At 42.1% G+C, this 27375-nt stretch overlaps 1 protein-coding gene across 4 annotated transcripts in view; it reads left to right on the top strand.

Annotated features, from left to right (window-relative positions):
* The window catches only part of PPP2R5C (protein phosphatase 2 regulatory subunit B'gamma), a 178860-nt gene that overhangs the window by 30692 nt on the left and 120793 nt on the right, over positions 1 to 27375 (top strand). For all 4 annotated transcript variants that reach the window (XM_049898338.1, XM_049898333.1, XM_049898336.1 and 1 more), the window contains exon 3: positions 11092 to 11254. Coding sequence is in view for 3 of the 4 variants with exons in the window: in XM_049898333.1 (XP_049754290.1) it covers positions 11092 to 11254 (163 nt within the window). In the remaining variant the exon portion in view is untranslated. The remainder of the gene's footprint in view (positions 1 to 11091; positions 11255 to 27375) is intronic.

Here is a 27375-nt window from a genome sequence, read left to right as displayed (position 1 = left end):
GTCATGGTGTATATTTTTTTTTTTTTTGGTCATGGTGTATTTCTTTTTTACTGTACTGTTGGGTTCTGTTTGCTAGTATTTTAAGGGTTTTTGCATCTATATTCATAAGAGATATTAGTCTGTAGTTTTCTTTTTTTGGTGTGTTTGGTTTGGTTATCAGAGTTACGTTTGCTTAATAGAAATGAATTAGAGAGTGTTCCTTCTTTATCTTTTTTAAGAGTTCAAACAGTATTGGTGTCAATCCTTCTGTAAATGGTAGAATTCCCCGGTGAAGCCATCTGGTCCAGGACTTTTTTTTTTTTTTTTTTTGGGAGATTTTTGATCACTGATTCGATCTCTTTGTTATAGGTCTGTTGAGACTTCCTATTTCCTCTTGAGTCAGTCTGTTTAGGTTGTATGCTTCTGAGAATTTTTCCATTTCATCTGTGTTATCCACTTTGTTGCCATACAGTTGTTCATAAGATTCTGTCATAATTCTCTTTATAAAATCTTTTTTATTATGGATTATTTTTACAAACACAGAAGCTGAGGGAATAGCACCTCCATGCCCCTGTCACAGCTTTGACAGTTATCAACATACGGCCAGTCTTGTTTTATCCAATTGCCCCGCCACACTGACACACGGACTTAGACACACACACACGTTTCCCTCTCCTCGCATAGATAAGACATCTAATTTTATTCATAAATCTAAATAGTAGTATCCTTCAGTAAAGACTCTTTTTAAACAAAACCAAAACACTATGGTCACACCTACAAGATATAATGGTAACTGTTTATTGTCTGTATATATTCATTAAGTGTTCAAATCCCCCCTCCAAATTTTTTTTTCAGTTGGTTTGTTTGCATTTAGAGCTAAATACGGTGCTTACATTCGAACTGCCGACCTTTTGGTTAGCAACCATAGCACTTAACCACTACGCCACCAGGGTTTCCATTTGGTTATTATATGTCCTTAATTTCCCTTAATCTTATAGGTTCCTTCTCTCTTTTTAATTTTGCAATTTTGTTGTTAAAGAAATCCAGTTGTTCATGTCCATTTGAAGGATGTGATTCTCAACCAATGGTAATTTTGCCCCAGGAGACATTGGGCAGTATCTGGAGACATTTCTGGTTGTGGGTAGAGGCCAAGGATGCTCGGAAACACACTATAGTACAGTAGACAGCCCTCACGACAAAGAATTGTCTGGCTCCACATGTCAGCAGCGCCAAGGCTGACAAGCCCTGATGTCATTTCCCCATAGTCTGTATTTTGCAGACTGCATCCCTGTGAGTTGCTAACGTGTTCCTTTCTCCCCTGTATTTCTTTTAAAACTGGTAGTTGGGTTTCAAGGCTTGACCAGATTCAGGTTCGACATTTTTTTTTGCAGGCAAAAATACCTCTTAAGGAGTGTATCACACGTTGTATGTGGCACATAGGTGCTGTTAGTTTCATCTCTCCCAGATAAAATTGCAGAAAAGGAGAAATTTGAAAGATATCAGACAGTAGAATTGCTCGAGTGTAGGGTCTAAGGGTGGAGGGTTTGAGGAAGATGGTGGCATCAACCCAGGATCCCAAATCCAAGGCAGGGTTCAGGCTTTGGCTCTACCACCCACTGCCTGATCCCAGGTGAGTCGCTTCACTCTCTGAGCTCCAGAACCTCACCTATAAAATACTAAAGCCTTGTAGGAGGACTCAGAGGGTTACAGGCAAATTATGTATTAGCTGTTCCCAAGTTGTCTCCTACCAGGTCATAAGCCCCACGAGGGCAAGGGCCACATCCATGTCACTCATGGTGCCCAGCAGAGTGGGGACTCAGTAAATATCTGTGGAGTAAACAGGCCGCACGGGAAGGGAGGAGGTTGTCTGGGCCAGGTGTTGTTGTTAGTTGCTATCCAGTTGCCTCCAACTCATGGTGACTCCATATGTGCAGAGTAGAACTGTGCTCCATAGGGTTTTCAAGGCTGTGACCTATTAGAAGCAGATTGCCAGGCCTGTTTTCTGAGAGCCTCTGGGTGGGTTTGAACTAGTAGGGCAGTATCCTTTGGGGCACCAATGTTTGGAGTTCAGGAGAAGTTCATCTCTGATCTGTTTCTCCAGGAACCTTACTTTTCCACTCTGCTCCGTGACCTTCAGGACTTCCTCACTCTCCTTGAACCTCAACCCTTCCTTCAAGCCTCGTGAAGAGTGATTCTTAGAAGATAACCTCATACTGTTTCACACACACGCGCACACGCCACACACACACACCAGAAGCCGCCAAATAATTTACCGCAGTTTATAAAAAAAAAAAAAAACTCAGTGTCCTCGAGTCGATTCCGACTCATAGCGACCCTATAGGACAGAGTAGAACTGCCCCATAGAGTTTCCCAGGAGCGCCTGGCGGATCAAACTGCCGACCCTTTGGTTAGCAGCCGTAGCACTTAACCACTACACCACCAGCGTTTCCTACCGCAGTTTAAGCCCCCCGAAAAAAACCCATTGCCATCGAGTTGATTCTGACTCATAACCACCCTATAGGACAGAGTAGAACTGCCCCACAGAGTTTCCAAGGAGCACCTGGTGGATTTGAACTGCCGACCTTTTGATTAACAGCTGTACCACTTAACCACTATGCCACCAGGATTTCCATTTAAGCCCCAGATTAACACATTTACTGTGTCTGTCAGGCCTATCCTTTTCTTCTGTTCTGTTCAGACCCCAGGCTCCAGACCCCATTTCCTTGCCCAGTTATTTTCTCAACCATCTCTCCCTCTCTGCATCTCACCTATCCCATCTTAAAAACAGAGGGTCTCCTTTGGCCCTGCTTCTTCCTCCAGTGCCCAAGCTTTCTTCTCTTCTTCCCAGCCACATTTCTGAAGTTGTTGATGCTCTTGGTCTATGCCTCCTCTCCCTGTTGTTCTTTGGCTCTAGTCGCCTCCTCTCACACCGCTCCATGAAGCTCCTCACTCAGCACCCTGACTCCATGTCCCGAGTCCAGGAGACCCCTGTCTTCTTAGTAGCACTGTGACAAAGACTTTCTTGGTTAGCTTCAGTGATACCACCCCCTGATTGTCTTCGGTCTTCACAGGCTGTTTCCCTCAGCCCCTCTGTTCTTTCCTTCTGGTAGCTCTCCTCTTCCCACTGCCAGGTGGTCCTACTCATCCCGTGGCCTCAGTAACGGTCAGGTGCCAGCAACCTCCAAATCACCATCTCCAGCACAGACATCCTCACATTCCGACAGCGAGGATTTCCTGAGCGTCCGCCGTGTAACTGGCAGGCACTGCTCCAGGCACGGGGAGTCCGCTATCTCAAGGGCAGGGTAGGAGAGACAGTAACCAAGAAGTCAAACGAGAAAGACCATTTCAACTGTCGATTAGTGTAATAGAGGGAATAATGTGGAATCACTTATGGAAGAGTTGAGGAGAGAAGGTCATTTTGTATGTGCTGGAGTCGCTGTCTGTCACAGTGGAACTTCCTTCTCCTCCGCTTTCCTTTCCCGTCTCAGTGGCATGCCCAGCCATCCGCCCAACTGCGAAAGCCAGAAGGCTGAGCGTTCTCATTGACCCCTCTTCTCCCTTACCGCACATATCCAGTCTGTCTTCCGCGCTCTTGATTTTACCCTGAAATATTTCTGACTCTGTCCTGTTTTTCAAATTTATCTGCCACCGCCATGGTCCAAGCGAAAATTCTTTCATTTTGTTGAATTATTTTGTTGTTGAGAATATGCACAGCAAAACATACACCAATTCAGCAGTTTATACATGTACAGTTCAGTGACATTGATTACATTCTTTGAGTTGTGCAACCATTCTCAACACCCCTCCTTCTGTGAATTGTTCCTTCCCCATTGACACAAACTCACTGCCACAGCAGGTTCCTATGTAATCTTTTGAGTTGCTGTTGTCAACTTGATCTCATATAATCCCAAAAAAAGCATAATGCTCAAGGCAGACCTTTTTTAGTAGTTAAGCTAAACTATTGTTTGGTTTTAAGATAATTTCCGGGGATATTTTTGGTTTAAGGTTTAAAGATTATCTCTGGGCAGTAGTTTCAGCAATTCATCTAGCCTCCATGGCTCCAGAAAGTCTGGAGTCTACGAGATATGAAATTCTGTTCTGCACTTACCCCCTTTTGATCAGGATTCTTCTATGGAATCTTTGATCAAAATGTTCAGTAATGGTAGCTGGGCACCATCTAGTTCTTCTGGTCTCATGGCAAAGGAGACAATTGTTCATGAGCTTCATAAGGTTTTCAACACTGATTTTTTGGAAGTACATTGCCTGGTCTTCCAAGGTACCTCCAACCTTTCAGTCAGCACACAAGTGCTTTAACCATTGCACCACTCAGGAACGCCCATCTTTTTCCTGGAAAAGCCTCCTTATTGATCACTTTGCTTTCATTCTCATCCCTGCAATCTGTAGTCCACTCTGGAGCCTGAGTCATCCTTTGTAAAGGAAGCTCTGTTCGTGTCATTGCCCTGATTAAACCTCTTTGTTTGCCTTTCTGTTGCCCTTGAGATTTCCCAGAATTATTAACCTGGGCCAGCTGGCTCAGCCTGCTGCTCTGGTAGGTGCCTGCTGCTCCTCAAGCCTTCTAGGTGCGTTTCTTTCTTGCTCTGCTCTGTGGGCTGATCCTACTGAGCTCTCAAGCACTCAGTGGCATCTGCCTGTAAACCACTTCTCCTTCCCCTCCCCTACACACACACACTTTTGCCTCCTCTTCCTTCAGACCTCACTGCCGTTGTTCAGAGAAGCCGCCCCTGGCCTTCTCAGAGGTCTCTGTCATCACTTATGCAGCAGCTGTGTTCCCCTTCATGGAACTGGACAGAGAGGTGTCCAAGGCACACAGGCTCTGCGAGCCTAGAGCTGACAGTCCTGGTCAGAGAGGACTCCAGTCTCACAGTCACACAGATGGGTGTGAAGTCACAATGTGACAGGCTTACAGAAGGAAGCCTTGGGCTGTGAGGCACACGGCAGCAAAAGCTGACTCAGGAGCTCAGTGACGCCTTCATGAGAAAAGCAAGAACCTCCCCAAGATCTGAACAAAGAGGAGGTTAGCGCAGGGTGTGATGGGAAAGGGCAGTAACAGCCACAGCAGGCAAGGCCCAGATGGGAGGAGTGAGAAAAGGAGTGTGGCATGGATCAAGGCCTAAGAGGAACTTGGTAACCAAAGTACTCAGGGCTGTGTAGACCTGTTATTAAGCTAAAGGGTTATTGGTACACGAAAACTGGGAAAGCATTGACCTCTGTTAGCATGGAGCAACGGGACCGGAGTTGACCTGTGTTAGCATGGGTGATGGGACCAGTGTTGACCTGTGTTAGCATGGGACAGTGGGACCAGTGTTGACCTGTGTTAGCGTGGGGCAGTGGAAGCGGCGTTGACCTGTGTTAGCATGAGTGATGGGACCAGCATTGACCTTTGTTAGCATGGGTGATGGGACCAGTGTTGACCTGTGTTAGCATGGGACAGTGGGACCAGTGTTGACCTGTGTTAGCGTGGGGCAGTGGGACCAGTGTTGACATGTGTTAGCATGGGGCGATGGGACCAGCGTTGACCTGTGCTAGCATGGGTGATGGGACCAACATTGACCTGTGTTAACATGGGGCAGTGGAACCAGTGTTGACCTGTGTTAACATGGGCTAATAGGACCGGCACTTACCTGTGTTAACATGGGTGATGCAACCAGCATTGACATGTGTTAGCATGGGGCAGTGGGACCAGCAGTGATGTGTGTTAACGTGGGGCAGTGGGACCCAACGTTTACCTGTGTTAACATGGGTGATGGGACCAGTATTGACATGTATTAGCATGGGGTGATGGGTCCAGCATTGACTTGGGTTAGCATGGGGCGATGGGACCAGCATTGATCTGTGTTAACATGGGTGATGGGATCAGCACTAACATATGTTAGCATGGGGTGATGGGACCAGCACAGGCCTGTGTTAGCATGGGGCGATGGGACCAGCGTTGACCTCTGTCAGCATGGGTGATGGAACCAGTGTTGACTTGTGTTAGCATGGGGTGATGGGACCAGTGCTGACCTGTGTTAGCGTGGGGTGATGGGACCAGTGTTGACCTGTGTTAGCGTGGGGTGATGGGACCAGTGTTGACCTGTGTTAACACGGGGTGATGGGACGGTCTTTGGCATGTGTTAGTGTAGATGAAGGAACCAGCATGTTAGTGTGGGGGGATGGATCCAGCATTGATCTGTGTTAGCATGGGTGTTGGGGTCAAACTCTTTTTTAGAAATTCACTCTGCCAGCTCCAAGGAGGATGCACTAAGTTAGGCAGGAGTGAGAGGAGATGCTGTGGCTTGGAGTCAGCAAGTTTAAGGGATGAATTTTATTTTCTCAGACATTAGAAGCTTTACCTCAGCCTGTTTCCTTGCAGTGGGCTGTGCATAGCTGTGAGTTTGATTCTGTTTGAAGAGTTAGCCCAATCACCAAATCCTGCTCCCATGAGCTTTGTTACATAAGATGCAGACTTGGGGTGGGAGGCAGCAAGACAACTACTCTTGTTAATCTATAGACCCGATTGTTTATCAGGGTCATTATGTAGCAAGGGGCTCAGCATTATAGAAAAATCAAAAGAAGATACATTTTAATCTACTAGAACACAATGTGTATATAATTTAAGGCTTAAAAAAGGTAACAATTGCTAGGAGTAGCTATCCGAAAGTAGAGCATTCTTATGAAACCTTTCCTAACCTGAAATGGCATAAAGTGAAGAAGCAATTACCATTAATTTATGTGGGAAAATTTTGTGAGTGTTCCCAGACCCAAAAAATAACTTACCAGATCATACCAAAGAACACAAGAAACCTTTAGCAGTCTGTTAGGCTTTCCTGACACCTTAGGACACACCTTGCTAACAGATGCACAAAAGAAATCGAAATAGAGCCTAGACGCTCAGACAGGGTTCAAAGCCATGGTGGGTGGATGGGGGAATGCTGGGTGTAGTTTCCGGGGAGGAGCTTGGCCATGTCACTCTCTCGCTGCTCGCTCGGGATGCATGCTGCATCTTTAATGGCTCGCTGCAAAACAAATGCTGAACACACTTTTCACCTTTTTTTTTGTTTGTTTGTTTTAAAAGGGAAAACCCTCTTCGGATTTCATTTGGTTAGCGAAAACAGGTACTAATGTAGGTCTTCCATAAAAGCAAAGTGGTGAAAGCGAACTTTCAAAACGCCGGGGATACCCGTACTGGGGTTTTCTGGAGGTATCTAGAAAAAGCTGAGCAGAAAAGTTTTGACTTGGAGGATTCCGTGGATGGAGGTGAGTTAAGGGTAGGGCTTTAAGGAGGAAAGGCCCGTGCCTTCATGATCAGGGAAAGAATGACAAACGTCAGGGCCAAAACCCAAGAAAGCACGTTTCGAGGAAGAAGCCGCAGACTGTGGGAGGACAGAGGACCTGAGACTAGCCCCCACCCCCCAAGTTCAGAATACGGGCAACTGTTCAGGATGGTCTCTCATCTTGGAAAACCATTTCCAAGCATTCTTAAGCACTTTATTAAAAAAACAAAGCAACTCTTAATTCTTGGTAAAAAAAATTCATCTGTGTCTTGGTTATCTAGTGCTGCTGTAACAGAAATACCACAGGTGGGTGGCTTCAACAAATAGAAATCCATTCTCGCAGTCTAGGAGGCTAGAAGTCCAAACACAGGGTGCCAGCTCCATGGGAAGGCCTCCTCTCCCTGTCAGCTATAGGGGAAGGTCCCTGCTGTCTAGGAGCTCTAGGGGCAGGTCCCTGGTCTAGGAGCTTCTCAGTGCAGAGACCCTGAGCCCAAAGGATGCGCTCCACTCCTGGTGCCTCTTTCCTGTTGGCTTCAGGTCCCTATCTTCTCCACTCGCTTCTCGCTTCCATATCCCCAAAGAGACTGATTCAAAACACAGCCCAGTCCTGCAGATTGTGTCCCGTTTCACCAACCTAACTGCCTCTAATCCTGCCTCATTAACACCATAGAGGTTAGGATTTACAACATCTAGGATAAATGCATCAGATCTCAAAATGGAGGACAACCACACAACACTGGGAATCATGGCCTAGTCAAGCTGACACACCTTTTGGGGGGACACAGTTCAATCCATGACAGAGGGTGAGAGCAAATTAGATTGCGGCTCGAGTTGGTGTTTTTACTGTCCTTGACTTAGTGGGTCTGTGTTTCTGGGACGGAGTTTGATGACCTTTCTAAAAGAGCATGTATGTGAGGAGACGACCTCCTCTTGGGCATACTGGAGGGGCTGGGGGTGGGGTACAGAAGTTGCATAAAGGATCTTGACCATTGACGCATAGTACTGCAGCTGTCAGTGTCAGTGCTGGGCGGTGGCAGGTGGGTCCTCGTGCAGCAGTCGCACACCTGCATGGAGTTGTCTGCGACCCCTCGGGCTGGGGGCCCAGGGCACATCTCAGCCCCACGGGGGTCCCTTTACAGCTCATCCCTTTAGACCTGTCTGGGTGACAGGGGACCCTCCACTGCTGCTGTGTGGATGGTCAGACAGCCATCCACGTCTGCCTGAGCATTTCAAATGACACACCACTCCCCACTGTGCTAGCCAGCTGCCCATGGTCGGACAGCCATGGCTGCTGCAGTGTGGCCCTGGAGTGAGCATTCTAGATGACAGCGAGGACAGAGATGCCTAGAAAGAGGAAGATTTCTTGAGGCTTAAGGAGAAAGTAGTCTGTTGCCATCGAGTTGCTTCTTGGAAACCTTGCAGGGCAGTTCTACTCTGTCCAATGGGGTCATTATGAGTCAGAATCGACTCAGCAGCAATGCATGAGGGGAAAGTGTTGCTATCATTTTTTTATTGTGGTGAAGATATATACGATAACCACTAATAAGCTTTGCTCTCTATGTACACTTGCCTATTCTAGATATTTTGTATAAGTTGGATCATACAGTGTTTGTTCTTTTGTGTCTGATTTATTTTACTCAGCATAATGTTTCGAAGTTCATCCATGTGATGACATGTATCGGGACTTTATTTCTCTTTATAGCTGAGAATATTCCACTGTATGGATATACAGTGAAACCTGAGAGAGCCAGACTCGACTGGACTGCCTTGTTTTCCACCTTCGGCAGGGTGCAGTCTTACCACTTTTCTATTTGCTCGTTTTACTGGAAAATACTTGAGATTTCCTTCTCTGACAGGTTTCGGCCGTACACAGGTTCTGGCCCTTGCGAGCTTTACTGTTCCACATTTTGTTTATCCATTTATCTGTGATGGTCCCTTAGGTTGTTTCTACCTTTTGGCTGTTGTGGATGGTGCTGCAGTAAACATGGATATACAAGTATACTTGTATTCCTGCTTTCAATTCTTTGGAGTATGTACCCAAGAGTAGAATTTCTGGGTCTTGTAGTAATTCTAAGGAGCCCTGGTAGTACAGTGGTTAAAGCATTTGTCTGCTAACCAGGCCAGTGGTTCAAACCCACCAGCCACTCCGTGGGAGAAAGATGTGGCGGTCTCCTTCCGTAAAGATTTACAGCCTTGGTTTGGTTTTTGGTATGGTAATCCTACATTTAACTTTTGGAGGAACTGCCAAACTGTTCTCCACAGCACCTGTACCATTTTATAGTCCTGCCAACAACGGATAAGGATTCCAGTTTCTCCGCATCCTCGCCAACATTTATCGTTTTCCATTTTTCTGATAATAACCGTCCTAGTGTGGGTGAAATGGTATCTCATTGTGGCTTTGATTTTCATTTCCCCGATGACTAATGACATTGAGCATCGTTTTATGTGCTTGTGGGTCATTTGTCTATCTTCTTTGGTAGAATGTCTGTCCATATCCTTTACCCATTTTTTGATTGGGTTGTGTATCTTTTTGTTGTTAAGTTATAGGAGTTCTTTATATATTTGGGTGTTATAGTTCCCAAAATTTTCTCCCAGTCTGTAAATTGTCTCTTTACTTTTTGATAAAGTCCTTTGATATACACAGGTTTTTAGTTTTGATGAGGTCCAGTTTGTTTGTTTTGGGTTTTGTTGCTTGTGCTTTAGCATCATGTCTAAGAGTCCATTGTCAAAAACTAGGTCCAAAGCATTACCCCTGTATTTTGTTCTAAGAGCTTTATGGTTGTAGTTTTTACCTTTAGGTCATTGTCCATTTTTGTTTATGGTGTGGGGTACGGATCCAGCGTCATTCTTTTGCATGTGGAGATCCAGTTGTCTTGGTACCATTTACTGAAGAGACTATTCAAGGGGAACGTGCTTTCATACAACATTTGCTGATTTTGGGGGGCTGAGTGGTTAGCTCACAGGGAAAATGTGTCATTTTTGAGGTATTCAACTGTCAACTGTATTAGTTCCCTATGGCTGCTGTACAAATTACCACAAACCTAGTGGCATAAAACAACACAGACTTAGTATCTTCGAGTTCTGGAGGTCAGAAGTCTAAAATAGGCTTCATTGGGCGAAATCAAGGAGTCATCAGGGCTGCTCTCTCCAGGGACTCTAGGGGAGAGTCCATGTTCTTACCCTTTCTGGCTCCTAGAGGCCACCTGCATTCTTGGCTCCTGGCCCCTTCTGTCTTCAAAGCCAGTAGCGTAGCATCTTCACATCTCGCTCTGTTTGATCTTCTCGTTGCCTTCTCTTGTCTGACCCTCCTGTTACCCTCTTGTAAGGACCCTCGTGATTATACAGGGCCTACCGTGAAAATTTGGGATAATCTTTCCATTTCAAATTCCTTAAGTTAATCACATCTGCAAAGTCCCTTTTGCCAAGTAAGGTAACACATTCACAGGTTCCAAGGATTAGGACGTGGACCTCTTCGGGAATCACTGTTCAGCCAGTCATACCAGCCTGTTGTTAGTTGCCATCGAGTTGGCTTCGACTCATGGTGACCCCAGAGTAGAACTGAGCTGCATAGAGTTCTCTTTACTGTAACCTTTACGGAGGTATGTTATGAGGCCTGTCGATTAAATAATTAGGAATCAGAAGTTTGAAGGAATATATAAAAAATTGGGTGTATCTATGAATCTCTCAAAGTTTAGCGTTACTAGTGATGGGATATGAGCCTCAGCTCCAGCAGCTATAAGAAATTACATATTTTACAGTGGCATGGGAGGAGACCATCCCAGAGTAAAACTTGTATATGTTTTTTTCTGTATTTTAATTGCTTTTATTTTGGAAACAGATTGCCAGCAGGAAAAATAGCCTTGTTGCTGTCCAATCTGCAACATCTAATAAAGTAAAAGTATCCGTCCCTCAGCCCGTAGTGAAGAAAGACAAACGGCAGAACTCCACAAGGTTTAACTCCAGCAATAATAGAGAACTTCAGAAACTTCCATCTTTAAAAGGTACTTTTCATTATTTGTCTTTTATAAGTTAAATTTTGGCTATGGGTTGGGAGAAGAGTAATGTTTGGATAGTTTGCTAGCATTTCTTTACATTTTCTCTGTTAATGTTTTATGTATATATTTTGCATCTTTTCTTTTTTAGCAAGCTTATTTAGAGTGAATGCGATGAATTTATTTATTTGACTAGTAATTTAAATTCCAGACCTATTTCAGGTAAAAATCTAATCCACTCATGTACTATAGGTATAATAGACTTAAAAAAAAAGGGGGGGGGTTGTCTTAAAATCTTTTCATATTAATTGTAATTAAAGCTAGTCAATTTTTTTTTTTTCCATTTGGCTTCAAACTCTAGCAGTTCTGAACGGAGTTACTACAAATAGAATAATTGTAAAATTTATGGTGGAGCCTCTTCATTTGCATAATGTCAGAGACATAATTACTGTAACTGTAGTCCTTCATGGACTTTCTCCATTGTGAGTCATTGGGTACTACCCCTACCCAGCAGCCTTCTAGGAGATTAGTCAGGAAAAGTGCTCTGTACTTGACTCAGGCACAGTCACCCCTTTCCAGATGAGGGTGTGTGGGCCCTGAAATTCTTTCTTGGGGGAGGTTTTGATGTGAAATACTTAAAATTTTATCAAGGAAAACAGGGTAAGGGCCCTAAAGTGAACGTGAACCTCTGAAAACCTTTGTATTTACCAAAACATAAGACTAGTACATGCAATAGAGAAAGCATGAAACATTTTTCATACCTTAAGTTCATAATAATAGGTCTTCCAATTTCTTTTTATTGAGAACTCATGAGAGTTGTAAGTTTGGCTTGCTTACAGCAATATTCCCATTGCCTTCCACACTGTTTGGCGTATAACAGGGATTCAGCACAAATGTGCAGGAGGGAAGGTAGATGATGCGAGGATGAATGGGTGGATGATGGATGGGTTGGTCGATAGAGTTCTTGCCCCTCACTTGCTAAAAATCCAGGCTCTCCTCTCACTATTTTACAGTGCTTGTGTTTGGCTTATATTTGGTTTACTTTGTGGTAGCTAATATGCATACTAAGTCATTTCGTCCTGAGTCTTCCCCCTCCCAAATAGTCCATGCTTTTCTGATGCCCTCCATTCATTCAATAAATATTTATTGAGCACCTACTGAAACAGGTGCTGTTCTGGGTACCAGGGACACAGCATTAAACAAAACCAAACCCCTGTCTCTGTGGAACTCACATCCTGATGGTGGGAGATAGTCATTACAGAATAAATGAATAAATGCATATGACTCCTCCTACCAGTACCCTCAGGAGCCCCAGAGTCAGAATAATAGGAATGCCTGGGATGAAAAAGGCTTGGTATAACTATTATTGAACCTTTATTTTCCAAGCCATGTCCCTAGTACCCAGTCACAGCTGGACCTTGGCTCTTGCCTTGATAACTACGTAAAAGGCATGTGCCCCTTGCCCCTTTCGTGCACATTGCAGAGCAAGTGCAAGTGTGGGTCTAGGCCCAAGTGTACTTCCCCATCTTCCCTTATCTCTTTCAAGGAGTCACTGCACAAACCTCTTCCTCCAGGCTATCTTTTCTACCTCTGCTTGCTATTCTCAACCTCTAAGTTCCTCTTTTCCTCATTATATCTAATAAGAATGACATGCAGTTGACTTACCCTGACACATAAATATTCAGTGTTCCCCAAGAGAATAAATTATACGTGGTAAATTCACATAGCCAGGAAAATTTTAGGGCAGCTAGCTTAGGGGTGCGTTATTGTTTTTATGCATAAGGAGCACTGATTGTAAGCAGAGACCTTAGTCAGTAAGCAACTCTCTACGCTTATTGACTGGTCAAACCTCTGCCCCTCAGCAGTTATGTTGGATAATTCTTTCTTAGCTATTCTAAAATATTAGTGTTTCTGTATCTATGTTAAAATAATTTTGTCCAGATCAGAAATAATAGGAATTGATTGGAATTACATTAAAATTTATCAGGATAAATGGCAAAGAAATTGAAATCGTCAAACATTTTATTCTTCTTGGGCCAACAATTAGTGCCCATGGAGGCAGCGATCAAGAAATCAAACAGTGTTTTGTGTTGGGCAGATCTGCTGCAAAGGACCTTTTTAAAGTGTTGTCCAGGCATGGACCAGTAACATGAAATTTGCCTCCAAAAATGGAAAGCGCTGAGAGACCGAAGAAAGAGGCGGGCAACACCAGGCTGGCAGCAAAGGAGTTTATTAGGGAGACCTACACACGAGGCAGGTTCTAGGTGGCCAGAGAACCAAGCAGATCTCCATGCTCTGCGGTGGGAGGGCAGAGGTTTTATAGTGGTGGTAGACAATAGTGGCTATAAGCCAGAGGCTTACATAAGGACAAACTCAGCAAACTGTAGTGAACTGGCAGACTGCAGGAGGGCGCTCATGTTCAGCCTCACAAAGCCTGTTTCCCCCTCAGTCCACCCTTCAAGGCCAGCTCCTACAATCTGGCACGTTCCCCCTATTGTGCCATAGTACAAGAGACCCCGTTCCTTCCCCACTGGAAGCATATAGAAAAGGGGTTGGCCAAGTGCCATGTAGTGCCTGCACATATGCAAGAGGCAGAGAAGGTTACTATGTGCCCAGAACAGGGAAGCCTTCCCTGATGAGGAGGAGTCAGGAGAGAGAAGGCGACCCAATCCCCGGCCTCTTTATCAGAGAATGTTCTGGGCCCAAGGCCTTTATTTACACAGCCTGGGTGGGAGGCATAGAGGCAGACCATTCCCCCAACAAGTGCTAAAAAGCAGAGATGTCAGTTTGATGACTAAGGCGCACCTGACCCAAACCATGCTATTTTCAGTCACCTCATATGCATGAAAAAGGGGACAGTGAAACAGGAAGACCGAAGAAGTGACCCATTTGAATTGTAGTGCCGGCAAAGAATACTGAATATACCATGGACTTCCAGAGGAACAAGCAAATCTGCCTTGGAGAAAGTACAGCCAGAATGCCCCTGAGAATTGAGGATGGGCTATGGGCATATCATCAGGAAAGACCATTGCTAGAAAAGAACATCATGTTTGGTCAAGTAGAGGGTCAGTGAGAAGAGGCAGACACTTAATACGATGGATTGACACAGTGGCTGGGCTCAAACATAGAAACAATTGTGAGGTTGATGCAGTACCAGGCAGCGTTTCATTTTGTTGTACATAAGGTCACTATGTGTCAGAGACAACTCGACAGCACCTAACAACAACAAGAACTTATTAAAGTTATTATATGTTAATTTGGAGGAGATTGACACTTTTATGATACTCTTTTCCCATCCAGGAATATGATACGTCTCCACCATTTTTCTCGGTATTTTTTTATGGCTCTTTCTAAGATTTTATTATTTTCTTGTAAGTCCTTACCCTTCCATTAAATTTATTCCTATGTACTTTCTAGTTTTTGTCACTCTTGTGCCTGGGTATACTTTTATCGATTCCTGCTTCTAAGTGGTTCTTGCTAATATTACAGCACTGGGCTGGGTAATATAGAGAAAAGCCATTGTTTTCTGAATATAATGTCTCATCACCTTACGAAATTGTCTGGTTAATGTTAATTTTTTTTACTAAAGCCTGCGTATGTAAAACCCATACCAAAACCCATTGCCGTCGAGTCAGTTCTGACTCATAGCGACCCTACAGAACAGAGTAGAACTGCCCCATAAGGTTTCCAAGGAGCAGTTGGTAGATTCAAACTGCCGACCTTTTGGTTAGCTGCCGTAACTCTTAACCACCATCCTGCCAAGGTTTCTTTTGCATGTATAGCCCTTTCAGTTGTAATTAAATGCTTTCATTTCTCTTAAAACATTTTTACCAACATATACTAGTTAATTTTATTATGGCATTCATTAGCTAGGACCAACGAAAAACTAAATAATAGAGGTGATAGCAAGTATCCTGTTTTCTTCCATTTTAGCAAATGACTTCTGTGTCTCCTCATTTGATATGGAGGTGGCTCTTGGTTTCTGGTGAATCATCTTTACCAGGCGGATGGTGTTTCATGATCCGCATAGCGTGGCCATACAGCACCCGTTCTGGCTGGTTGGTGCCATGCCAGGGTGGACTGGTTGTTCACTACTGCTGAGTTTTATCAGATGCCCCATGATTTTTCTCTTTAAGATGTTGCTCTAGTAGCTGCGAGGTTGACAGGTTTTCTGGGTTTGAACTATCCTGTATTACTGGGATAAACCTCACTTCTGTTGCTTATATTATTATGTTTATACAGCACTGGGTACAGGTTATTCATTTTCTTTGGAATCTTTGCTTCCATATTGACTACATAAAGATAGTCTGTAGTTTTCTTCCTTTTTTGTACTTTCGGGTTTCATCAAATCTAAGATACAGGTAGTTCCCAACTTACAACAGGGCTCCGTTCTGACGATGCTGTCGTAAGACAACTCTGACACAAGTTGAATTCCTTTTTTTTTTTGTTTTTTTCAGTTTTTATTGTTGTTGTCGCTAAGTGCCGTTGAGTCGGTTCTGATTCATAGCGACCCTGTGTACAACAGAACCAAACACTGCCCGGTCCTGTGCCATCCTCACAGTCGTCATGCTTGAGCCCGTTGTTGCAACCACCACATCAGTCCATCTTGTTGAGAGTCTTCCTCTTTTTTGCTGGCTTTCTACTTTTCCACGCGTGATGCCCTTCTTCAAGGACTGATCCCTCCTGACAGCATGTCCAAAGTATGTGAGATGTAGTCTCACCATCCTTGCTTCTAAGGAACATTCTGGTTGTACTTCTCCCAAGACAGATTTGTTCTTTTGGCAGTCCATGGTATATTCAATATTCTTCTCCCAACACCATCATTCAAAGACGTCAGTTCTTCTCTGGTCTTCCTTCTTCATCGTCCAGCTTTCGCATGCATATGAGGTGATTGGAAACACCACGGCTTGGGTCAGACGTACCTTAGTCTTCGAGGTGACATCTTTGCTTTTCAACACTTTAAACGTGTCTTTTGCAGCAGATTTGCCTGATGCAATGCATCATTTGATTTCCTGACTGCTGGTTTCATGGGTGCTGATTGTGGATCCAAGTAAAATGAAATCCTTGACAACTTCATTCTTTTCTCCATTTATCGTGATGTTGCTTATTGGTCCAGTTGTGAGGATTTTTGTTTTCTTTATGTTGAGGTGGCTGTGGTTTTTGATCTTCATCAGTAAGTGCTTCAAGTCCTCTTCACTTCCAGCAAGGAAGGTTGTGTCATCTGCATATTGCAGGTTGTTAATGAGTCTTCCTCCAATTCTGATGCCCAATTCTTCTTCATATAGTCCAACTTCTTGTATTATTTGCTTAGCATACAGACTAAGATACAGTGAAAGGATACAACCCTGATGCACACCTTCCCTGACTTTGAACCACACAGTATCCCCTTGTTCATTTCAAACGACTGCCTCTTGATCTATGTACAGGTTCCCATGAGCACAATTAAGTGTTCTAGAATTCCCATTCTTTGCAATGTTATCCATAATGTGTTATGATCCACACAGTCGAATGCCTTTGCATAGTCAATAAAACACAGGTAAACATCTTTCTGGTATTCTCTGCTTTCATCCAGGATCCATCAGACATCAGCAAGGATATCCCTGGTTCCACGTCCTCTTCTGAATCCAGCTTGAATTTCTGGCAGTTCCTTGTCGATATCCTGCTGCAGGTGCTTTTGAATGATCTTCAGCAAAATTTTACTTGTGTGTGATATTAATGATAAAAATATTGTTCGATAATTTCCGCATTCAGTGGGATCACCCTTCTTGGGAATAGGCATAAATATGGATCTCTTCCAGTCGGTTGGCCAGGTAGCTGTCTTCCAAATTTCTTGGCATAGACGAGTGAGCACTTCCAGTGCTGCATCCATTTGTTGAAACATTTCAATTGGTATTCCGCCAAATCCTGGAGCCTCATTTTTTGCCAGTGCTTCAGTGCAGTTTGGACTTCTTCTTTCAGTACCATTGGTTCCTGATCACATGCTGCCCTCTGAAGTGGTTGAACATCAACCAGTTCTTTTTGGTATAGCGACTCTGTGTATTCCTTCCATCTTCCTTTGATGCTTCCTGCATCGTTTAATATTTTCCCTGTAGAACCCTTCAGTATCACAACTGGAGGCTTGAATCTTTTCTTTAGTTCTTTCAGCTTGAGAAATGCTGAGCATGTTCTTCCCTTTTGGTTTTCCATCTCCAGGTCTTTGCATATGTCATTATAATACTTTACTTTGTCTTCTGAAGCTGTCCTTTGAAATCTTCTGTTCAGTTCTTTTACTCCACTATTTCTTCCTTTCGCTTTAGCTACTTATTGCCTATTATCAGTATCTTTCTAAACCCTAACATTGAACATCTGAGAATGGTAACATCCGCAAATTACATGCTGCAACACTGCACCTAGCACATATTACTAGTGATAAGATGTACAGAAACAGGTGATGGTAAGTGCAGTTCATCATAGCTCACATAAGTCATAAGTCAGGGACTGCTTGCACTTTGACACTGGCACTCTGTGATCTTTCTAGAAGGTGGTTTTTATACAACTGTCTCATGCTGCCATCTGACTGCCAGTGCTTGTAAGATGCACTCTGATTTCAGAAATATTAAAATGTGGACTAACAGTGCCCAGCCACAACCAATGACTGCCCTGACAGGGAGCACAACAGAGAACCCCTGAGGGAGCAGGAGATCAGTGGGATGCAGACCCCAAATTCTCACAAAAAGACCAGACTTAATGGTCTGACTGAGAGTAGAGGAATCCCTGCGGTCATGGTCGCCAAACCTTCTCTTGGCCCAGGACCAGAACCATTCTCGAAGACAACTCATCAGACATGGAAGGGACTGGACAGTGGGTAGGAGAGAGATGCTGATGAAGAGTGAGCTACTTGTATCAGGGGGACACTTGAGACTGTGTTGGCATCTCCTGTCTGGAGGGGAGATGGGAGGGTAGAGAGGGTTAGAAACTGGCAAAACGGTCATGAAAGGAGAGACTGGAAGGAGGGAGCGGGCTGACTCATTAAGGGGAGAGTAAGCGGGAGTATGGAGTAAGGTGTGTATAAGCTTATATGTGACAGATTGACTTGATTTGTAGACGTTCACTTAAAGCTCAATAAAAATTATTTAAAAAAAAATGTGGAATAACATATGTATCTTAAAAATCCATGAAATGGTGTTGAAAGTTGGCCTTAGAACTCAGCTGGACCTGGTGCCTTTCTTGATGATAAATCTGTAAATTCCTTCCATATTGGGTCACTTTAGAGTGGGTCATGTGTTCACTTGTACGTGATATTCTTTAATGAGCCTTTTAACCTCTTCAGCATCTGTAGTTATGTCTTCTTATTTTTGAATACATATATTTTACCATTCCCCTTTTTTCTATAGTTCACAAGGTTTTTAAAAATGTGGTTTATTGGACTGTTCTGACAACCAACTTTGAGTTCATTTATTCTCTTCAATATCATTTATTTCCACTTTTATGTTTAATTACTTACCCTACTTTTGGATACTTTTTTTGGTTTATTTATTCTTTTTTATTATGTGAATTCTGAGTTCATTTATTTTTAGTTTTTGTTTTTAAAAAAGAATGTGAAGTCGTGTTCCTCTAAATACAACATCAGCTTTATCCATGGTTTTTTTTTCTGTCTTTTTTCTTTTCTAACTTTTCAAGCCATGGGTTTTTTTTTTTTTTTTTTACAATATTATTGAGGTATAGGACCCCTGGTGGCACAGAGGTTAAAGCACTCAGCTGTTAACTGAAAGGTCAGTGGTTAGAACCTAGGAGCCACTCCAGCGGAAGAAGATGTGGCAATCTGCTTCTGTAAAGATTACAGCCATGAAACCCTATGGGGCAGTTCTACTCTGTCCTATAAGGTCCTTATGAGTTGGAATCAACTTGATGGCAGGGGGTTTGGTTTGTTTTTTTTTTTTTTATTGAGGTATAATCTACTTACAATAAAATTCATGCATTTTAAGTGGAAATTTTATTTTAACACATGTATAGAGTTTGTGCAACTATCACTACAGTCTGGTTTTAGAATGTTACCTTCTCCCGCAGAAGTTCCCTCGGTCTGTTTGCAGTCAGTCCCTGCTCCTGTTCCCAGCTCCAGGCTCCACTGATCTACCGTTTCTAGATTGGTCTTCTCTGGATGTTCTTTTAAGTGCAGTCACACAGTACGCAGTCTTTTACCTTGGATCTCATTTGGATGTTCATATAAGTGCAGTCATACAGCATGTAGTCTTTTACATTTGATCTCATTTGGTGTAATGCTTTTGGGGTTCATCCATATTGTAGCAAGTATCAGTAGTTTGTTTCTTTTTAATGTTGAACAATATTCTTTTATACAGATATACCACATTTTGTTTATCTGTTCACCAGCTTATGGACATTGGAGTTGTTGCCAGTTTTTGACTACTGTGAATTATGGTACAAATATTTGCATACAGGTCTTTGTGTAGACATATATTTTATTTCTCTTGGATAGATGCCTAGGAGTGGAGTTGCTGGTTTTGTGGTAAGTTTATGTTTAGCTTTTTAAGAAACTGCCAAACTGTTTTCCAAAGTGGCTGCCCCATTTTACATTTCCACCGGCAATGTATGAGGGTTCCAGTTTATCTCACTGTGGTTTTAATTTGCATTTCCCTAATGACTAGTGATATTAAGTATCTTTTCATGTGTTTACTAGCCATATATATGTTTCTTTTGATGAAATATCTATTCATATCTTTTGCCTATTTTTTAATTGGATTGTTTGTCTCGTTACTGAATTGTAACATTGTTTATATATTCTGAGTATGAGTCCTTTATCAGATACATGATTTGCAGATATTTTCTCCAATCTGACATTGTGTCGTTTGAAGCACAAAATTTTTGAATTTTGATGAAGTCCAGTTTATCAAGTTTTTCTTTCATGGGTCTTGCTTTTAGCATGGTATCTAAGAACTCTTTGCCTAACCTACCAAAACCAAAAAAAAATTTTTTCCCTGTGTTTTCTTCTAGAAGTTTTATAGTTTTAATTCTTATATTTAGGTCTGTGATCCACTTGAAGTTAAGTTTTGTGTATAATGTGAGGTAGGAGTCTAAATTCATCTTTTGGGTATAAATAGTTGTCCTAGCACCATTTGGAAACCCTGGTAGCACAGTGGTGAAGAGCTACGGCAGCTAATCAAAAGGTCAGCAGTTCAAATCCATCAGGCGCTCCTTGGAAACCATATGGGGCAGTTCTACTCTGTCCTGTAGGGCCACTATGAGTCAGAATCGACTCAACAGCAACAGGTTTGGTTTTTGGTTTTAGCACCATTTATTGCAAAGACTGTCCTTTCCCCCATTGAATTGTCTTGGCACCTTTGTCAAAAATCAGTTGACCATAAATGTAAGGATTTATTTATGGACTCTCAGTTCTCTTTGAAAGTAGCCTGTGTGTCACAAATGGTTTCCAGTTGCTGCTCATCCTGAGGTTGGCGGTTCAAACCCACCCAGCAGCTCCACAGAAGAAGGGCTTGGCGAACTGCTTCTGTAAAGATTACAGCCAAGAAAATCCTATGGAGCAGTTCTGCTTTGTAACACATGGCTTCGCCATGAGTCAGAGCCTGACTCAACAGCAGCTAACGACAGCATTTCCCTTCCACTGACCTGTTATGCCTACCTTATGCCAGTACCACACAGTCTCTTTGTGGTACCTCATTATTGTTTTAATTTGCATTTCTGAGATGAAGTCAATTATCTTTTGAAATGTTTATTGGCGATTTTTCAATTGGATTGTCTGACATTTTTTAATTTCTTGTAATTGCTCTTTTTTTATCCTGGCTGTAAACTCTTTAGTATTTATATGTGTGTTCAAATACCTTTTTCTACTATAGTTTGTCTTTTTTGTTTTAGCCATTTTGGTTGGTATATAATGTTATCTCCTTCTGGCTTTAGTTTCTAGTTAATTGAAAACTAACCAAGTTGAGCATCCTTTCCTGTGTTTCTTGGCTATTTGGATACATTCCTTTTTGAAATGCCAGTTTAAAGCTTTGGGTCCATTTGTTTCTATTGGGTTGTTACATCTTTTTAAAATCAGATTTGCAGGAGCTCAGATATAAGTCCTTTGTAGACAACATGAATTGCAAATTTTGTCTACTCCATGTCTTGAATTTTTACTCTCAAAGATATAAATACTTTAAGAGTACTTTTTATGTCCTATTTGATAAATCTTTGCCTTCCACAAAGTAATGAAGGTGTGAGCCTACTTTTTTTTCTTAAAACTTTGCTGGACAGTCCATGTAGAATTGATTTTTGTGTCTGCTGTGATGTTAGAGGTCAAGATTCAGTTTTCCCAAACGGCTGTCCCTTTGGCATAGCACGCTTTGTTGAAAAGATCGTCCTTTGCCCGTTGCAGTGTCATCTTTGTCATGAGTAAAGTGACTGTAAACATGTGGTTCTGTTTCTAGGCTCTATTTCGTTGATTGGTTTGTCTAACCTTGCATCAGTACAACACTATGACATCAAAATAGGTCCTGATATGTGGTAACATAATTCCCTCAGCTTTTTTTTTCATAATTGCCTTGGCTCTTTTTATTTCCATATAAATTTTAGAATCAGCCATTTCCCTGAGAAGCCCTGGTTTCTTTTAGTGGGAAATGGTATTTCAAGACCACAGTCGGGGTACTGGGATGATCATTGCTTTTGGCATGGTCATTGTTTGCAGGCCTTTTCAGTGAACCAAACTAGAAAATATATTTTTCTGGGATATAGCTTGCGAGGAGTTCATATGGATACTTTCAATTCAAATTCAGAATTATTTTGATAGACACCTGGGTTGTTTCCGTCTTTTGTCTATTGTGAATAATGCCGCTCTGAAGATCGGTGTACAAGTATATCTTCATGTTCCTGCTTTCAGTTCTTTTGAGTATATATACTGTCGTGGATTGAATTATGTCCCCCCAAAAATGTGTATATCAGTTTGGCTGGGCCATGATTCCCAGTATTGTATGGTTGTTGTCCTCCATTTTGTGATTGTAATTTTATGTTAAAGAGGATTAGGGTGGAATTATAACACCCTTACTAAGGTCACATCCCTGATCCAACACCACAATTCAAAGGTGTCAGTTCTTCTTCGGTCTTCCTTATTCACTGTCCAGCTTTCACATGCATATGATATGATTGAAAATACCACGGCTTGGGTCAGGCGCACCTTAGTCTTCAGTGTGAAATCTTTGCTCTTCAACTCTTTGAAGAGGTTCTTTGCAGCAGATTTACCCAATGCAGTGCGTCTTTTGATTTCTTGACTGCTGCTTCCATGGGTGTTGATTGTGGATCCAAGTAAAATGAAATCCTTAACAACTTCAATCTTTTCTCCATTTATCATGACATTGCTCATTGGTCCAGTTGTGAGGATTTTTGCTTTCTTTATGTTGAGGCGTAATCCATACTGAAGGCTGTGGTCTTTGATCTTCATTAGTAAGTGCTTCAAGTCCTCTTCACTTTCAGCAAGCAAGGTTGTCTCATCTGCATAACACAGGTTGTTAGTGAGTCTTCCTCCAATCCTGATGCCCCATTCTTCTTCATATAGTCCAGCTTCTCGTCTTGTTTGCTTAGCATACAGATTGAATAGGTATGGTGAAAGAATACAGCCCTGACACACACCTTTCATGACCTTAAACCAATCAGTATCCCCTTGTTCTGTCCAAACAAACGCCTCTTGATCTATGTAAAGTTTCCTCATGAGCACAATTAAGTGTTCTGGAATTCCCATTATTCACAGTGTTATCCATAGTTTGTTATGATCCACACAGTTGAATGCCTTTGCATAGTCAATAAAACACAGGTAAACATCCTTCTGGTATTCTCTGCTTTCAGCCAGGATCCATCTGACATCAGCAGTGATATCCCTGGTTCCACATCCTCTTCTGAAACGGGCCTGAATTTCTGGCAGTTCTCTGTCAATATCCTGCTCCAGCTGTTTTTGAATGATCTTCAGCAAAATTTTGCTTGCGTGTGATATTAATGATATTATTCTATAATTTGCACGTTCGGTTGGATCACCTTTCTTGGGAATAGGCATAAATATGGATCTCTCCCTGTCAGTTGGCCAGGAAGCTGTCTTCCATATTTCTTGGCATAGATGAGTGAGCACTTCCAGCGCTGCATCCATTTGTTGAAACATCTCAACTGATATTCCATCAATTCCTGGAGCCTTGTTTTTCGCCAATGCCTTCAGAGCAGCTTGGACAAGAGATAAAAGGAAAGGGAAGCAAGCAGAGACCGGGGAACCTCATACCACCAAGAAAGCAGTGCCAGGAGCAGAGCGTGTCCTTTGAACTGGGGGTTCCTGTGAAGAGAAGCTCCTGCTCCAGGGGAATATTGACAAGAAGGACTTTCCTCCAGAGCTCACAGAGAGAAAGCCTTCCCCTGGAGCTGATGTCCTGAATTTGGACTTCTAGCCTACTAGAGTGTGAGAAATTAAGTTTCTCTTTGTTAAAGCCATGCACTTGTGGTATTTCTGTTATATCAACACTAGATGACTAAGACATATACCCAGGAGTGGAATTGCTGCGTCATGTGGTAATTCCACATTTAACCCTTCGAGGAACTGCCAGACCATTTTCCATAGTGGCTGCACCATTTTATATTCTTACCAGCTGTGGACAAGGGTTCCAGTTTTTCCACATCCTCACCAACACTTGTTATTTTATGATAATAGCCACCCTAGTGGGTGCAAAGTAGTATCTCATTGTGGTTTCCCTCATGGAGCCTTAGTTCTACATGTAAGTATATACTTAACGGTCACCACCAGTTTTTATGCTCACATTTCTGCAGTTATTTTGGTCTTCTGAAGCTTGCTCTCCAGATTCCTGCTTCAAACTTGAAAGACTGTCTGGATAGAAAATCCTTGGCTCCATATGTTCTTTTCCTGAGTACTCTAAGAATGCTGTTCCATTTCCTTTTGTCATAAAGCGTTGCTGTCAAAGTCAGATGTCAGTCGTTTCCTTCACCTCACACGGCACTTGATCTTTTTGCTTTGATGCCTAAATAATTTTTTGTTTTTAAGTCCAGTATTTCCAGAATATATTGTTTTGGGTTTATTTTCTACATATATGCTATGCTCTTTCAATATGTAGTACCAAATCTGTTTGGTTTTTATTTTTCAGGATTTTTTTTTTTTTTGTAATTTTTGGAATTAGTTCTGTTCCCTTCAGTTTTCTTCTTTGGGGGCTCTTATATGAATATTGGATATTTTTTGCCTGTTTTTATATTTCCTTATCTTTCTCTTCATTTCTTTTTTAATTTTTTTCTCTTTCATGTTCTATTCTTGTAAAGCATTTTATATTGTGCTTATTTGCTCTTATATTGTGCTTATTTGCTCTTATATTCCTTCTAGTTAGTCTTCATTTTTTTAATTATTTTTTACTTTTAGTTCTTTACAGAGTTGTTACCTTTTTCTGAGCTGTTACCTTTTTGTGAGTTTTTTTATTAAAGGTTCCTGAGGTCCCTTTACACTATCAATCCTTTAATGTCTTTTGGCTCATCTTGAAAATATCAGGTTACAGTTTTTAATGTCTGTAACAGGATGTCTTTCTGGCCTACCTTTGTTGTCTGCAGAGATGCTATTCTCTTCCTTAGTCTCTTTTTTTCTTACACTAACTTTGTATGGGGCTTGACTTTGATCCCTTCCTGCTCCTCATGTATATGTAAATTGGAAAAGAGGGACTTGGGTTTTAGAGCTCTATCTCTGTTATTTTTACAAAATTTTCAAAAAAGGTGGCAACTCACCTTCTGAGCTCCCCAATTCAATTCTCTTCCCCTGCTTGTATGTGATCCTTCTTTTCCATTTCCTCTCTTGCTCCTCTCCTTTTCACTTTGTAGTCTCTTCATTCTATCAGCCTTTTCTTTCAGTTGTGGCCTAGTTAAGGAGGGGAACTTAGGCTGCTGAGTTTTGACAGTTCATGGGGCCCAGACTTATGCCAGCCTCTTCAGACTTGACTGTGGACTCCTGGCACTCCTATTGGAGGGAACAGACTCCTTCCATTTTCAGCTGCTGTTCTCAGTTGGGTTCACCAAGCTTTCTGAGTGAGAACCTGTTGGAGTTCTCAGGAGTGTTGACATCCTGTTGCTTCTCTCTGCCTTCTCCCTCACTGACACTGATACCACACACGTCTTGTCGCTGTTGGTAGTTTATTCCCCTATGTTTACATTCTGGGCTTCGTGAGAATTCATATTCACTTAATTTTGTGTAAGTGTTGTCCACGGGCTTTTTTTGGTTTTGCCATTTTGTTTGTCCTGATTTTCTGTAGGAAGTTGGAAAGATTAAAAAACTGCCTCTGCTACCATCTTCTTACAATCTCCTTGGTGTTGTGTATGTGAATTCCAACCTTTTTTTAATCCTACATAACATTATTATTGTTTTAGTCTGTCAGTGATCATTTAGATTTACCCACTTATTTTCAACTTTATTCTTCATTCCTTTTTTGCATCTGAGACTTTCCATCTGCAGTCATTTTCCTTCTATTTAAATACATTCTTTAGAACTTTCTTTTATAAAGGACTGTTGCTGTTAGGTGCCTTTCAGTCGGCTCCAACTCATCGTGACCCCATCTACAACAAAATGAAATGTTGCCCATTCCTGCACCATTGTCACAGTCATTACTGTGTTTGAGCCTATTGTTACAGCCACTATGTCAATCCATCTCATTAAGGGTTTTCCTCTTTTTGGCTGACCCTCTATTTTGCCAAGTATCATGTCCTTCTCCAGGGATTGGTCCCTCCCGATAACATACCCAAAGTAAATGAGACAAAATCTCACAATCCTCACTGCTAAGGAGCATTCTGACTGTACTTCCTCCAAGACAGATTTGTTCATTCTTCTGGCAGTCCATGGGATATTCAATATTCTTCACCAGTACCATAATTCAAGTGTATCAATTCTTCTTCCATCTTCCTTATTCACTGTCCAGCTTTCACATGCATATGAGGCGGTTGAAAATACCAGGGCTCGGGTCAGGTGCACCTTAGACCTCAAAGTGAAATCTTTGCTTTTGAACACTTTGAAGAGGTCTTTCACAGCGGATTTGTCCAATGCAAGACATCATTTGATTTCTTGACTGTTGCTTCCGTGAGCATTGATTGTGGATCCAAGAAAATGAAATCCTTAACAACTTCAATCTTTTCTCCATTTGTCATAATGTTGCTTATCGGTCCAGTGGTGAGGATTTTTGTTTTCTTTATGTTGAGGTCTTTATGTATGAATCTAGGAAAATTGGAAGTCATGAGAAACAAAATGGAACACAAAGATTGATATCCTAGGCATTACTGAGCTGAAAGGATTTGTATGGGTCGTTTTAAATCAGACAATAATATGGTCTGCTATGCCGGAAATGACAAATTGAAGAGGAATGGCTTGCATTCATCATCGAAAAGAACTTCCCAAGACCTATCCTAAAGTACAGCACTGTTAGTGATAGGGTAGTATCCATACACCTACAAGGAAGATCAACTAATACAAATATTATTAAAATTTACGCACCAACCACTAATGCCAAAGTTGAAGAAGTTGAAAATTTTTACCAACTTCTGCAGTCGGAAATTGATCAAACAAGCAATCAAGGTGCATTGATAATGACTGGTGATAGGAATGCGAAAGTTGGAAACCAAAAAGGAAGATCAGTAGATGGAAAATATGGCCATGGTAATAGAAAGGACTCCAGAGATCGCATTATAGGATTTTGTAAGACCAATGACTTATTCATTGCAAATACTTTTTCAACAACATAAAAGGCAACTATACATGTGGGCCTACCAGATGGAATATGCAGGAATCAAATTGACTACATCTGTGGAAAGAGACCATGGAGAAGCTCAATATTACCAGTCAAGACAAAGCCAGGGGCCAACTGTGGAATACACCAGCAATCGCTCATATGCAAGTTCAGGCTGAAGCTGAAGAAAATCAGAACAGGTCCACGAGAGCCAAAATACAACCGTGAGTATATCCCGCCTGGATTTAGAGACCGTCTCAAGAATAGATTTGACGCATTGAGCACTAATGACCAAAGACCAGACAGGTTGTGGGATGACATGAAGTACATCATACGTGAAGAAAGCAAAAGGTCATTAAAAAGAAGGAAAAGATAGAAAAGACCAAAATCGATGTCAGAAGAGAC

This window comes from Elephas maximus, chromosome 10, assembly GCF_024166365.1.
Source record: "Elephas maximus indicus isolate mEleMax1 chromosome 10, mEleMax1 primary haplotype, whole genome shotgun sequence".
Lineage (NCBI taxonomy): Eukaryota > Metazoa > Chordata > Mammalia > Proboscidea > Elephantidae > Elephas > Elephas maximus.
Note: the sequence above shows the minus strand (reverse complement) of the source record. Positions and strands in the feature narration are given on the sequence as shown.